Source organism: Tauraco erythrolophus, chromosome 6 (assembly GCF_009769465.1).
Source record: "Tauraco erythrolophus isolate bTauEry1 chromosome 6, bTauEry1.pri, whole genome shotgun sequence".
NCBI lineage: Eukaryota > Metazoa > Chordata > Aves > Musophagiformes > Musophagidae > Tauraco > Tauraco erythrolophus.
The window spans coordinates 5,578,158-5,594,495 of NC_141470.1; the positions used below are offsets into that span (position 1 = coordinate 5,578,158).

Genomic DNA, 16,338 nt, shown 5'->3' on the forward strand with positions numbered 1-16,338 from the left:
GAAGGAGACCAAATGATGCTGCTTCTCTGCCACAGCACCATTTCTATCCCATCCAGTGGAACTGGTCTGGATCGTAGGCTGCCTAATCAGGCTGGATTATCGCCACTCAGCGACACATGCAAGCAGAAGCTCTTCAGCTGTTTTAGAGAAAAATATGAAAAATAATGTGACAAAATCATTGGTTCGGGAAAATTATAGAGAAATGAGCTTTCCATTTTCTCTGAAAGCAACCAAGTACCAGACAGGTAGATGTGCTGGTAAAAGGTAGGTCGAGTCATTATCTGGAGAGATGACCCACGATTAGCACAATTTATTGGAACATTTTGCAGCCCACTGCTGTTGGAGATCATCAATGCTCTTTTGAAGCAAGTGTTCATAGTCAACCTGCATGCAACATTTGCAGCCTGCTTTAAAAAACCAACCACCCTCATCAGCTGCTGACTACTTCCTCTTCAATTCTTCTGGAAAGATATTATTCAGAAAACCATCACTGAGCTAAATCCAAAATACTGAGCTTCCTACAATATTTTAGAGTCCCTCCAGCCATACATCAGACGTGTAGAAGGCAGAAAAATTGCATTGCCTGTACTGAGGGATAATCTGCTTATAATAACTTACAGAGACAGCATCTATCTTTTAATTCTACCCTAAAACAGAGTTTTAGACATTTCTAGGTCTGAGCTGCTACTCACCTGCCTCAAACAGAACTGCAATCAAATGTGCGATCATTCGGTTTCACCTGATGCTCCACATTTATCAAATACCCCAAACTTCCTGAAAAAATACGTATCCTAATATATTTACCAGGTTTTTAGTCTCCTCCTTCATTAAATTTTATCTCCATAGCCTCATTTCTAGATCCATACACTGCCAGAGTCTTATAATCTGTATTTGTCTTTATTTTCAATTACAGCAGGGCTTATGCTCTGTACTTTGCCCTTTTTTTTTTTTTTTTTGGCACAGTAAACCTTCTGTCTCAGTTTACTTTTTCTGCTTGTATCTCTTAAACTCTTTTTCTTTCTTCCATTTCCTTTTAGTTTTTTTCTCCTTCATTCAAATCTCTGCACAACAAAAGTCACTTCATAACCATCAAGCTTAATCCAAACTACTGTGCCAACCTCATAACAAGTGCATTTATCACATGATGGTTCAATTCCGTTTATCTACTCTGTTGCTCTAATTTTGCTTACATTCTAACTGCACATCGTAAATTCATAGCAGAGACTTTATCACTGATGACAATACAATAAATATTTTTTCTTTGACAATGCCCAAAAAACTATCTTCTCCATGGGAATCTCCCTCATGTGTATTTAAAATGTGTGGAGCACTGGTAGAAAAGACTATGATATGACACAGACTCCAGCACTGTGTGGGTACCAATTCCAAGAATCCGCATTTATTTCTAATTTATTTTGTGTATTAACTTGCTATTTCACCACTTTTCCTTGTTCTAAGCAATACTAAACCCAGATTTATATAACTTCACATACCCATTTACCTACAACACTAAAAATGTAAAGCTTGTAAGAAACAAAGCTGCTGTAACGAACCCACTAACCTCATCCTACGGCCAAGTAGAGTGTACAATGTCTACAAGCAGACAAGGAGCTTTGCTCTTTGAAGCAGCTGTACCACAGCTAAAACTACACCAAGTTTCACCTTTTCTCTCCAACACATTTGCATGCTGCAAGTCAGTTGGTTCGGTTGAGCCTGTGGTATTGGGGAGGTCTGTACGCAGCCCAAGTCAGCAGAGTCCTATGCCAGGAGCTGGGGAATGTGAGCTTCTGCCAAAGAACATGAGAACAGCAGCAAGCTGCAGATGTTCTTTCTCATTTGCTCGCTCACAACTCACCTGGGTTTGCTTTAGCCCCAGTTGTTTCTCTCGCAACACCGCACATCCCCGCGCACGACAACAGAGTACCTTAGGTTGGAAGGGATCTCTGAGGTCACCTCATCCAACCCCCTACTCAAAGCAGACTAATTAGATCAGGTTTCTCAGGGCAGCTTTCTTTCCATTCTTTGTTTCTTTCCATTTTCCCCACTCATACAGCCACATCCCCCTTCTTCATGCCTTCAGTTCCCCACAGTGTCACTTTTTGCTATTGAGGAGTCAAAGCAGTACGTGAGAATGAGCAGAGCAGTCTATGGACAGGAGGAAAATGAGGATGTGGTAGAGTAGATAAGGTTTAGCAGGAGGTGGTGGAGGAGAAGGAAGGGTGGGAGGAGGTGTTGGGGAGACCAAGGTTATGCAAAGGATTGGGGAAGCGGCTTTGTGGTAGGAAGGAATGCAGTTTCTGTGCTTTAAGGGCTCCCTCTGAGCTTTTGTTTTAACTCCTCGGCAGCAGAGCAGCAGTGCTCTCCATCTGAGAAGCCTTGGGACCGCTGATGCCTTTGTGCAGAACGCTCCAACACCTCCACCTCATGCAAAGTGCAGCGCGTTTGGGTGCCAGGCCGGGCGTTTGCGTATACAAATCAGTTTGGGTTTCTTTTAGATTGAACTAACTAATTTTCTGAGTTTTGAGCGTTTGCTTTTCGAAACATAGTTCTAGAATTCTTTTTCAGACATTCCCTCTTCCACCTTTTCCCACCCACCAACACTCCGTACTCCGTTCCTCCCTCAGCCCGTCTCCCAGCTCTTCGTTCAGCTTTTCTCCATCTCTAGACTCAGCTCCCAGATGCCTCCATACTCAGTGGATCCCAGTTACTTTATTCACAATGTCAGGTTTCAACTGTAGCTTGGTCACTCTTATTTCTTCTCTTTTCTCACATGAGCCTCCGGTCAGCTTCTTGTTATGCGAACGGTTCTCAGTTCCAACATATTTTTCAGCCATTTATAGTTTTCCAATCCCACATCCTCTTACAGTTTCAGTCTTATCACCTACTGACTCCCAGTTCCTTCCCTCCCATTTGTACCCCAGCTCCCCATTCAATATTCTTGTCCTTTGAGGATCTATTTCAAACCCCTCCCACAACCTCTAGCCTCAAATTTTATTCTCCCCACCCATACCCTTCAATCACATATTTCTATTCCCTTGTCCCACTATACTCTGTGTTTTCCCTTCTCTCTCTGAAGGTCCAATTCTTTGCCCCCACAGCCCTCCCTCATTTTGTAGGCACCCAAGGGAGAAGCTATTTGGAGCACAGGACATACCTGCTCTTAGTTCAAGTGTGTGGATTCAGCCCAAACCCCACAGTAGCCCAGAGATAAACGCAGAGGAAATTCTGCTGACCCCTACACTGGACCCAACTGACACAATCGAAACTTCTTCAGAGGATAAAATCTAGAAAGTTCTCACTGAGCATACGTAGGCTGTATTTTTTTGGAAGGTGGAGCAACTCAGGTTGGTTGTCGTGAAGCCCACTGAAAATACATTTCCGAAATGAACCTGCCAAATGCCCAGAAAGACGCAGGGATACAAAATGATGGTGCAGAGGGAAGCTCGAATGAGCAGTATCAGTGTCACCCAGGTCTCGTAAGCCCTTGTAAACCCAAGTTGGGTCAGCGAGGCCGAGCGCCTTCGCGTCGTACCCCCCGAGCTCTGTGTTTCCAAAGCACGAAGGAAAGAGCCTGGCTGGTTTTGGGGGTGCAGCATGGCTCCCCTCTCCCACCCGTCCCACCAGCACGCCTGCAGCCCCTGGAACCCAGAGTTCAGGACACTGCCTTGCCCTCAGAAACTGCTGAATCACGGAGGAGGTGGTGTCGCCACAAAACTGAGAGGCAGGGAGACAAATAAACAGAGATAAGAAATCAAATGGCATGACAGGAACTAAAAGCAAAAAAAGCCCAAAGTAGAAAAGTAATACATAGATTTTCCCACCTGGAGATAATGGGCAAAGTCGGAACCGTCTGAAAACAGCCCTTTAATAGGAAGGTGGATGGTCTTATTGGAAGGAGGTGCTGCTAACCCTGTCTGTAAGTAATAAACCCTCGGGTTTCTCTGCATAAGCCATGCTGCAACCACCCAAAATCAGGCAGACACATCACACGGCCTCCTACCGCCGTCATTTTAACTCGACTTTGAACTACACGATGAAAGCCACTGTCTGAGGCACAGAACAATAATTTCAGACTTCCAAGACAGCTCCCCTGACAAGAAAGGAGACCCTTTTCCCTCTCACTTGTTTAGCAAAGCCACAGAGACATTAATTACATGTTGCTTCTCTACGCTCACACATCAGTTTCATTTGAATATAGGACGAAACTTCACACACTTTCTACAAAATTGTCTGGCGTTGCGGTGCACTCAGTAGTTATCACAAACCACTGCACATCTATTTTGGGCGAGGGTAGCCATCCTATCATATATTTCATTTGCATAGCAGTTTTGTTATTAAAAGTGTCTACATAAATAAATAAATATAATATAGAAGATGCTAGAAAAAAAGTTTACTATTACAACAATGCTGCCACCTGGTAACCAGAAGTGTAATAGCAGAGAAAACACTCGTTTGAACATGCAGACACTATTTTAAATAACATTTTAAGTCACAAAAGCTGCAAAGTTATAACTGGAATAGGATCCTTTCCCTGCATCAGGTTCTCACGCTCTGTTTCATTGTGGGGAAGCAGTAACTCGTACCTTCCCCAGATTAAACTTGATTCTGGATCCTGGAAAGCATCTCTAGAGAATACCCAGCGAAGGGACTGACTCACCACAGTACTCGAATCAAATCCACCTGTTGGAGCACACAAGGAGTCAGAATTGAGTCCATGTTTCAAGTTATTCCTGTCCTCCAGCAGCTTGCTGAATTACAACTACACCACTAAACGTTTACAGAAAGAACCAAATCTACAGCGAGAAAGAAATGGAATGGATAAAATGAAATCCTGAGAAAAGAGATCTAAAGAAGATAAGATGTCAGGTTTTGTCACAGGTGGAAAGTCCATTCATGAAAAGGAAAATGCTACAATGACATTAAATAAGGAATATTTATTTAAACAGAGAAAAACACCACACATATAAAGGTTGGGAAAGATGAAATATATTGGGAAAAGTTTCCCAGGCACTTAGGAGAGTCCATAACTCTTCAAGTTTAAAACAGTTTCTAAGTATCTGTGGTAAATAAGAAGGAGAGAGTGCAAAACAGAAGAAACTTATTTGCACGGTGCCATCAAGCATCGCCGGGATGGACGGCTGTGCGCTGCACTCCCTACACTAACAAAGAAATGCAGAGTATATTGTCCAGCTTTCCTTTCCGGTGCACAGGGCGAATGCTTCCTCATCTTACTGCATATTTTTAGTGATCTATTATCCTAGCATATGAGATTTTTCAGATTAGCATAAACTTCTTTCAAATTCCCTAGGAAATGCTGGCCCTTAGACAGCTACTGCAATACCGCCCTCAAACATCCCCCCCTCAGAATTCAGTCTGATGAATGACTGTATCTCTTTTGAATGGCAACGAGGTTTACATCATTCCCTAAATTTCCAGAAAAACATAAGAATGCAATTATTCTGCAAGCCATGCAGTGGCAGGATGAACTCCTCTTTCGCCCTGGAGGAAGCAGAACCTTTCCATCGCTGTCAAAATGATGAGAGTGACCTCTTCCAGGCACGCCGTCCTCAGGCACGTGCCTGACAATTTTACAGACAAATACCTGAGACATTAAGTGTTTTAATGTAGATTTATACAGCTGTATTCTTTTTCTTAAAAAATTGGAGGTGCTGTGACAAAGGTATAGGAAACAACCAACATTCAGACTCCGAATGCCAATTTCTGTTCTCTCAGAACAAGAAGATATTCAAATTAAAAGTTGGAAAATTCAGAATCAGTAACAGAATTGCTATTTTTACAATGTGTAAGTGGAATCACCACCACTGAAAAGCACTGAGTCCAAGGACTTAATGTCATTTTAGAGAGAAACCAGTGCTTAGGTGAATCAGTAATGTTAAGAGTTCCAAGAACGCAGAAGAAATATTTAAGATGTGCGTAAGCCAGTATCTATTGGCATTCGGAACGAGTTGTGTGTTATTCGATATACATTATCCCACATTTAATCATTCCCAGGTTCTCAGCTCTTGCTTTGAAGCACCTCCTGCTGGACACTCGCAGAGGACAAACACAGGCTTGGAATATGTGATAAATACCACACGTCTGCATTTTAAAAAAGTTTGTATGTAAGTGTAAATTTCCTTTAAACCCATACTAAGGGGTTTATTTCCACTGACACTATTTTCCTCAATGATAACAAAGGCCTATGGTGCTAATTGTAAAAAAAAACTTTGGAACTGAACAATCTTTTGAATCCAAATCTAACACACCATGTCAGCATTCCATGTATTTCATCAAATCAGGAACCTCGGAACAGAGCATACAGGCTTTCAGTACAGATAATTATTTTCTAATAGATGAGGGGCAAAGGATGAAGTAGCAAAACTAACTTCTGTAGGCAAAACGATTCCTGAGGGGGATTAGCATATTCTGATGGCAACTACAAGAGGTTCATGTTTCAAATACTGCAGAAGTAACTTCCAGTCGGCTCATTTTCTTTGCAAACATTATTTCCAGGACGCATGCTAGACAGGCTACTAAGCTGAGAAGAAGAGTGGCTCTGATCACAGTCCACCTCTGGATAATCTGCATGGATTTTTTTCTTTCTCATATCAGTCCGTGGTAGTTCTGCCTTCCGTGGCCCCTATTGTCTCCCTATTGCAGGGTGACAACTCTCTTTCCAGAAGGGATCTGGATGCTGTTCCAACAGCGTGCTGGGGATCAGCTCTGGAGAGAAATGGGAGTTAAAAGCAGCTTTCTAATAAGGAGAAATATTTAAGGAAGGAATAATGATATTCAGTAGTCGAGTGACAGATTTTTCATACTGTGGGACCCAAGCCCTTTGAAAAGGTTCAAGCAAAAGCAGATAGCTGGGATGTCCTGATCCCCAGTGGGATGCCTCAGGCACAGCATAGTAGGACAAAAACATACCTTGCTAACTTGTGCTCCACTAGAGGCAATGGAAGATGTACATAGGTCACATCCTGCCCATCTTCCTCACTCATATGTAAAAAATTCCTCCAAGGGAAGAGGAGGAAGTATTTGGCCCAGAATCAGGAGAGGTGACAGCAGTCGTTCTTGCGTGTTCACATTTGTGCCATCAGTCTACCCAGAGAGTTAGATGTGAAAGATGGACACAAAGCACAGTGACTGACGGGCTGCATGCACACTTGTCTAGTCTGAGAAAAGCAGAAATTCTTTAGATTGAGGTTTTTACAGGCTAGTAAAACTGGAAAAACTGAAAACCACATTTCTTTTAAATCATTTTTTCAATACCAGTGGTAGCTAAAATGTGCTAAATGTTTGGCCTACAGAGTTTCTCTGATAAAGCTCAAAACTCGAACTGAAACAGACAAAAGTGAAAGGAATATTAAAAGGGTGATTGTCCACAGTTACTATTTTGACATATGCTAAATATATGAATAAACAAGAAGCAATGACTGAAGCATGAAACGGCAATACCAGAGTAATTTTCTAGTGAGATTTCCCCCAGACCTTTTCCATCTAATTAAGCAAAATTAGAACTTCTAGAGGTATCTAATAGAACCTTGAAACTATTTTTTAAATGGTACTTGAAAAAAAAAAAGATCTGCTAGTTTTCAAGAAATGTGTGCTGCGGATCAAATGGGTGGATGGGGAGGGAGGACCGAAACTACTGAAGTAGTGTCATGCTTCTGCCAATGTCAGCAAGGCATAAGTGTCTCTGAAAGAGAAAATTCTCCCCTGAAGGTTCACGTTCAGTTCTACAAACACAATCTGCGGTAAAAGAGAGAAAAAAAATCCCAAACAAGAAAAAAAGCTCTCTCAGTCTGACCCAATTCTAGCAACAACAAAGAGTGAAAGAGGAAGAATTCAAGCAGGTACATACTGAGAGCAAGTACAGAACCAGCATACAGGAGATGCAGCTATCAGATCAGTGGTAGCCAGTTTTGGGTGCTTTGAGCTCTCTGGCTCTTGGAACTTGGCTATATTTATCCCAGCTGATGTAGCCTGGCAAGTGTCTCCTGCTGCTGATAAGGTGCCGTAGATACAACAGGGGGGGATCAAGGGGGAGGAGCAGGATGGGGGCTCCTGCTGAGTGTGTCTTTCGAGGGTCTCAGAAGCCCTCCGGTCCCAGTTCTGCTTAGCTCGGACCCTGCTTTCTAGATACAGCTGGGAGCCTCAGCAGACACCAAGTGAAGATGCCAGAGCCTGTAAAGAAAGCAGGTAAGGACCATTAACTGACAAAGCCTAAGAACAGCTTGGCAGAGAAAAACGTGGGTAGCTTTTGTACGCTAGGGAAATGAGATGCCTCAGTGGGAAAAAAAAAAAAAGAGAGGAAAAAGAGGAGACAATATTTTATGAAATTATAAACATAAGAGATGTTGAGGGATCTTGCAGAGGAATCAGTGACTAGTTTGGCAACTCTCAGCCACAGAATTTTCTCAAGAGACTTTGGATGAAGAAAGAACAGTGGTGAAACGCGTTTAATTCTCAGATTCTTTTCATTTCTCATTTCCTTTCCCATCACCTTTAGGACTCTGAAAATAGCTTGTAGTCTCTCTCTTGGACAGTTAGGCACTATAAACCTCTCCTGGTTCTGTTTTGTTTTGTTTTGTTTTGCCCTGATACTTTTGAGGAAGCGTAAGCGGCAAACTTTGATGGTATTTGTTGTTAGTGAAATCTCTGTGAAAACAAAAGCAAGTGGCACCTGGTTCAGAGCTTGCTCTTTCTAGTTTTTCCACCCAGTGACAGCAGAGCTCTAGGGAAAAAAGAAGACATTGTACTGTAAAGAACGTATTTCTTTACACTCACCCTCCTCCATCCTTTCCCCTTGAGCCAGAAGATAACTAGGCACTTACAGAAAGCCAAGGTCACAGAGCCCAGTGCAAGTCCTGCCCCACTAGAAAAAGATGAGGAAAAGATTTCAGATTTAGGAAAGCTGTAATTTAAAATTGAGAAGTAAGGAATCACTCAGAGGCTGCCCACACAAGAAAGGAGGCCCAGGACGGGGTGCAAGGTGCAAAGAATCTATTTGTCTTCTTCTGAGACTCAGAAGCCAGAGTTTAGCTTCAGGACACCTGTGAGTGGGTAGAGGAAAATGTCTCAGGAGCACTTGGTGTCCACAATTAAGCTTGGGGAAAAAAGTTGTCAGAAGCTGAAGTTATGATTGTTTGAAAAGTGTGCACGTATCCAATATACAAGGCTGGAGAAAATGGTACTGAGTCTGGGATTCTTCATTTTTAGAGCTCTCCCTTCACCGACACCAGTGTACGCCCGGAATCACTGCACCTGGATGTGCAGAATCACTGCACCTGGACGTGCAGCCCAAGGCATGTGCTTTTTGGATAATGTGCAGTTCCCAGAGTTATAGTCAATAATAGCTGTGGGTACCTGTCAATGTTGGCCTTTGTGCTTTGCAAAGGACTGAGCAGGCACCAGTGTCCCGTTAAGCCGCTAACGGGAAAATTTCCTGTGGTGACCACAACAAAAGAAGCAGAACATTCTTTTGTTAAAGAAAGTTAAGAAGAACTTTCATTTTGGCCAAAATATTTGGAATCAGCCACTGCCAGAGGCAGAGCACAAATCCAGCCCATACCACCCACTGACAACTGCAAAGCACTGAAGCGTGATCAACTCCAACAAGATTCTTAACGTTCCCTGTACATGATCACTCTAAAGCAACAGTGGTGTCACAAATCCTTCAATTTTATCACAATTATAACATCATTTCTTCTTCTTAGAGCTGCAGTTTCTGAAATCAGATGGAAGTACAACCGTATATAAAAAGGAAGTAGATACCAGATCTTGTAATTGTGGAGAAAACCTTGAAAATCTAAACTGTAAAGGTTCAGCAATCACCACAAAAATAAGACATTCATAATAATATTCTGTTTCTAAAGTCATGTGATTTTTGAGATTTATCGAAATGTCTAGCGCTTGTGATTGACAATGCTGGCAAAAAAGAAATAAGACAGAGTGGGCAAAATTTGACAATGTGATCACCTGGGCACAGTGACTTTTGATTTCTAATGGTTTAACTGCCTTTAAATTAACATGTTCAGTCTCTGCGGATGAGAGGCCACTTCTCTGTTCGTGGAGATGCCCACCTTTGATAGCTCGTGGTGAAGAGAAATCCTATTCCAGCTTATTTCTCCCGAGAAATCCAACAGGTGTCTGACACCACTAGTCCTACACAATTGTCACAAACACACCAGCCCAAACACCGTGATTATCACAGCAGGGGGAGGAAAAGCTCTTATTACCCACTCTGATGGAGACAGCACCAGTCACATGCCCCATAACTTCTGGAGGGGATCTTCTCATTCTCCCAAGGGACATTAATCCCTTTGGTTTTCTATTTCATGTTGTTTATATAGTTCAAGCCATTTCGAGATGAGATAATGTTGAGCATAATCTCAAGAGGGCTGAACAACCATCTAGCAATTCATACAAAGGAAAACGCTTCGTGCCAGAGAATGAGCAGAGATATTTTGCCTCTGTCTGCTGTTTGAACAAACCTTTAAAAGTGTAAAAAAACCCCAACAAACCCAAACCAAAAAAATCCAAAACCCTACAAAACCTGAAACAGTGAAGCAGATTTTCCAACAGACGTTCTTTTACTTTAAACTGTCCAACTAAACCACTTTGCTATAAGGCACTGCCCTGTTTATTTACACAATACCAAAAGAACTGTCATAGTTTTCCAGAAAATCTGCACACTCCCCAAGAGCAACAGGATTTCGAAGACCTGCAGCAATTTAGTGTCAGAGCAAACAATGAAACACCGAAAAGCATCACTTTTTACAGGGTTCTGTTGCAGAAACTTTAAGTTCTTCTCCCTTTGATTCAAACGTTTCAGAGTTAAACTCTGTTCAAAGGCTCACTTTTTGGAGAGTTTTGATTGGGTTTTTTTTGTTGTGAAAATTCAGAAAGATTAAAAAAACCCCAACCATTTCCCTAGCAATATTTTGTGACAGTAAGAGGAAACAGCTGACGTTTTAAACACCAAATTTAGTAGATAAATGGGACTTAATGGGAAATGTGTGCATTACTATATCTGGAAAAGGAGAAGTCTGGTATTACTCACCTTTTCTGAAAATCAGTCAATTTTTATTCATGTATTTTATAGATTGAGGAGTTGAGTCTTTGCAGTTTATATTAGGAAATTTTATCAAGGCTTCATAAATAACCTGGCTTGTAAGTACACAGAGGCTTTTGGCATTAATAATAATCATCATCATCATCAATGTCACATAATGAAGAGGAGACTGTAGAATTTTAGTGTGGAAATAAACACCTCGTTTTACATTTGCAACCACCTATCGCAGTAACGTCCTCCTCCGCGATAATAAACCCCTGTGCACTACAGTCATAAAAAAAAATAAATATCATCCATATAGATATCTTTTCCTCTTTTGTAAGTTAAAATTTAAAGCCAGCTGATCATTATCATCCTCATTTTAAGGAAAGTAGGATGGATGCATAGAGAGAGATGACTCTGCTTAGTGAAACTATTCCTCGCCCGTTGCTCACGTTACAGGAATTTACAATCTCAGCTGCTGAAGTAGGCAAGGAATGATAAGATCGAGCAGCTCAATAGCTTCTGGATCACGGAATGATTAAGCTTGTAATTGCAAGCAGCCACTTAGGTCCCGAGGAGGAATGCACAGCATCTTTATATAGTTCCTCAGGCAGGAATTTACGAGCGCCGTTACTGCAGTCTGTTTGTTCACACTTCGGCTTGTAACTCAATGGAAGAGCAAATGGTCTGAAAGGAGAACTGGGTGCCAAGTGTAACTACTGAAGCAAAGATCAATTTCCAACATGAAGCCTTAACAAATTAAGGAATTCCGAAAGCTAATGCTACTTTTGTAGTGTTAATTCAGCATATTGGCCAGATACGGATTTTAATACCAAATGCAGAGAATGTGCAGTAGGAGAACTCAGCTTTGGGGGAGAAAACCTATGGCTCTTAATTTTTCTAATTACACTCATCACAGGTTTCTCCTGTAGTTCGTAGCACGTGCGTTCAACCAGATACATCAGATTCTCCTGAAACATTCATATATTTAACAGTTTTTATTTCAGAAAGGCAGAAATATCATTCAAAAGCCTTATCTAACATACATTCTCCTTAGGTGCTTTTCTCCCTCTCCTCCATGTACGTATCACAATGAGCGACAAAGAGCTGAAATCCGAGCCACCACTCTGAAAAGCAGGATGAAATAAAAATAAAATAAAAATTAAAAAAGGAGAGAATTGCTCTCCTCTATCTGTCTACTTAAAATCAGTCTTGTGGAGTGATTCTTCCTCACTTTCATTTCACATACTTCACACATACTTCGAAATTCAGTTATTTTAGGAAAAGGTTTTTGACCTAATGCTTGTGATTCTTAACAAGCCAGATTATTTAGAGAACGTGACTAGGAACTGAAATGATTCCAGTTATTTGAACATTATTTTAATATACATCTCGTCTCTGACATCTGTTTTTTCTGACAATAATCAAATAGGAATGTCTCTTCTAGCTTCTAATATTATCTTTTATTGTTATTAGGCATACAACAGTACTTAGTACCTACTTACTAACAATTTGATGCTGTACCAGGACAACAGAAAACCAGTCTCTGCCTCAGAATGCTTACAAAATAAAAGGTGGATGGTGGATGTTAGACGGAGATTGCTTCAAAGCAGGTTAGAAAGTAAGGGGGAACACATGAAGATGCCAGTATGGGGATTTAATAAATGGCAACAGCAGGAAGGCAGAACATTAGGTTTTGTTTTATTTAGGTGAAAAGTGAATTTGGAACTTCAACAATTTCATTCTAGTTTAATTTGGCCAAAAGCAAATGTATTTTCATAGAATCATAGAATCATAGAATGGTTAGGGCTGGAAGGGACCTTCAAAGGTCATCTAGTCCAACCCCCCTGCAAGGAACAGGGATATCTCCAACTAGATCAGGTTGCTCAGGGCCTCGTCCAACCTGGCCTTGAACGTCTCCAGGGATGGAGCATCCACCACCTCTCTGGGCAACCTGTTCCAGTGTTCTACAACTCTCATGGTAAAAAATTTTTTCCTAATATCCAATCTGAATCTACCTCCCTCTATTTTAAAACCATTACCCCTTGTCCTATCACAACAGACCCTCCTGAACAGCCTCTCCCCAAGTTTATATTTCTTCAGTCTTCTGATTAAAAATGCAATCTGATCATGGACCTCCAAATAGAGCTTTTCTTACTAATCAATGAAAGTAGTTGATTAGTAAGAAATTTGAAAGTGGTAAGAATTAGTAGATTAGTAAGAACTGAAAGTAGTAACTCATGTATCACACTTCAGTGTACGGCTGATGTGTACATCTTCAGGTGTTACAAGACTTTCAAAGGCTGGGTGCTGCATGCAAGTTCTGGTAGCAGCAGCGTTAGCCACTGAAAGGTTATCTGCAAGACTATTGCAGACCACACAGCCTGCTTCCTCTTCTGCCTGGGAAGGAATCTGCTAGTTTACATTACTCAGAAGTTGTATGAAGTTCTTTGCATTATGGAAGCTAGAAGTGATTAGGAAGGTCTGGGATACGAGAAGTGAGGTGCTGAAAAATGGGTTAGTACAAAGTGGTCCTAGCCTCGTTTTCTTTCGTTAGCTCCGCATCTCTCTTTCTCCCCATGTTAACTCCCCACAGCAGTTCCAACTCCATCCACACAAAACGCATGGAGAACACCTATCACTCTCCTTCCCTTCAATAATTCCTCATCATCAGCACTGGTAACCCATGTGCATCTCTGCCCTCTCTCCAGAATTGCTGGAGTTGTCACCTTTCTCTCCCTTCGTGCAGGGTGTTTTAGAATTTATTGGAAAGCAGAGAGTTAACAAAGTGGGCAGCAGAGGACACGAGCTACTTGGTCATCTGGATGTCTGGATAAACATGTGATAGTGCCTGACAGGCACAAGAGCTGTAAGACACTCCACAGCATCACATGAGAGGTGTCACAGTCGTCGGGTTTTCCACAGCCCGATGGTGGTGGTCGTATCCAAGAATGCTTTGAGTATGGGATGGATACGTGGAACTCAGAGGGTTGTACCTGGGTAGAAGCCAGAAACTGAAGTGAGAGAGATGGCCACATGGGAATGTGTTTCTGATGGCAGCAGGCAAAAGTGAGGCTCTCAGGACAGCCAAGAAATTGGAACAGTGGTGTACAGGAACGGTCCTAATGAGGAGATAGCTGGATGAGACTGGTATAACTGCATGGGAAAAAAAGCTGCTGGTGAGCTTGGATTTTTCCATTCCTTAATGAGTAACAATGAAGTAATTAATTAGCTGCAATGAAGGAGACATGAACAGCCGATCTCTCACTTCTCTTTCTTCTTTCTGTTAAGCAGCCCGTTTTTCCTCCAGAAGGAAAACTATGGCATTCTCTTCACACACTTGTTCAGCAATCTCTGTTCTGCCACAGAGTAATTTCCTGTAAAATCTCCAGCTGTACATCACTGCTTCTCCTTTGCAAATACCAACGGGGAAAGATGAAAGGGAGTACAGATGGATAGAGAGAGACACTATTTTGGACACTGTCACCCACTGACTTTGAATCTCAAGTGCAGAAAAATGACTTTTAACGTCTCCTTTACGGGTGAAAAAGCGGGTTCTCCACAACTGCTTGTGCAGACCTTTATTCACATGGGAGATTTGCTTTCATTCACATGGGATTTTATGCTTTAGTGGAAGTATTCATGGTCATTTTAAGTTGGAACTGAAATGAGTCTTTTGGCAAGAAAGCAAGAGGGGAAAAATGACAGGGGGACTTACTTGTAAACTTCTACATATGTATCTAGATTTCTCAAAAGTCAGAAACGTATGTGGTGGTGGAGATTTCTCACTGTGCATGCAGTTCTGGCATAAATCTGGTTTTTGTTGAGTCACCTAAAGGAAATGTAAGAAACTTAATCACTTTGCAGGGTGTGCAGCACATCAGGGAGTTACTTCCAAGCATGTGTATGTCTTGAAACCCTGCCGTTTGGAGGCTGGAACCTTTACAGGCCACACTGCTCTTAAGTCATTAATATATTTATAGATTTTTTTGTGCTTAAATAGTAGAGTGGTGATGATGGTGCTCAGAGACAAAAACCATGCCTCTCTGCTGCTTTATCTCTGGCACCCTAGGGAAAGGAGCCAGCTAGTAGGTGTTTCAGGAGTGGGTTCCAGAGCTGACCTGGCTCCCCACTGTGCCGTAGCCTGGCCACCTTAACATGTCTTTTGAATTCTGTAGGTCAAACCTGCTGTTTTCAATAACTCTCCTGCAATTATTCACCACACACTGCATCAAAGCACACACCTTGCTGTGTTATTTACTGAAGGGCAACACTCTGTCGAACGATGTGCAGCTGCTAACAGGCATTTGAGAATGACCCTACGCTACAGAGCCCTGTGCTCCACGCAGTCCTATATTCTGTTTAAGAACAATTACTCCACTTACAGGCCTGAGGTTAGGAAAAACTCAAATAAAAGCACGCAGGGACATTCCACTCCCAGAGGAAATTTCACACACTTGTATCTCAAGGCAGAAGAACACAACAGGAGCTCAGCCAAGGCTCCATCGGCTCAGCGCAAACCAAAACTGATTTTTCGACAAATACATAAAATGTATTAGAGAAAAAAGCGAGAGAAAAATGTCATTTAGAGTTTTTATCTAACAAATAGAGGCAAAATACGATACATACTAAATTCTAAAAGTATTTGTAATTGATACTTTAATTAATGTTTAAGTTCCCCACGGCAGGGGGGTTGGAACTAGATGATCTTTGAGGTCCCTTCCAACCCAAACCATTTCATGATTCTATGATTCTAAGACATGTGAACTCTTATTATTACCAAAGTCCAAAGGCCATAAGACGAAATCTTTGCTGATGTAACTCTACTGAGGCCAATTAATTTATGCAGTCTGAGGACATGCTACAGGAACAGAGATTTTGTGCAATGACAGTTGGTGTTCTCAGCAAGATACCATTTATACCAACTAACTAATCTGTTTTAACATGAGTATGAACAATTTCTTTTACAATATTTCCACGCCGTGCTTGTTCCCTTCGTTTTTATAATGCAGAATCAAAAGTTTAAAGCTAATTATAACCATTCCTGTGGTGTTCAGAAGAGTTCTTGTTGCTGCCCAAGTAGAAAAGCCATAGACGATTTGCCACAGAGGTGACAAATATAATTAAATGTGATGGAATTGCTAATATTTTATAAAAGCGTTGTGATGAAGGGGTAAGTCAATAAAAATATGACATAATGAAGCACAGAAAACATTCAGTGAATGAATGAGAATGTTATTTGCTGGTGGTTTTCTACATGAACATAGCTCACGGCGATT

The 16,338-nt window shown here is 41.6% G+C and overlaps 1 protein-coding gene across 1 annotated transcript in view; it reads left to right on the plus strand.

The window, feature by feature from the left end:
- Positions 1-8,177: 8,177 nt before the first annotated feature.
- The window catches only part of MYBPC3 (myosin binding protein C3), a 54,772-nt gene continuing 46,611 nt past the window's right edge, over positions 8,178-16,338 (plus strand). Inside the window, exon 1 of the mRNA XM_009979295.2 lies at positions 8,178-8,202. Within this exon, the coding sequence (XP_009977597.2) occupies positions 8,178-8,202 (25 nt within the window). The remainder of the gene's footprint in view (positions 8,203-16,338) is intronic.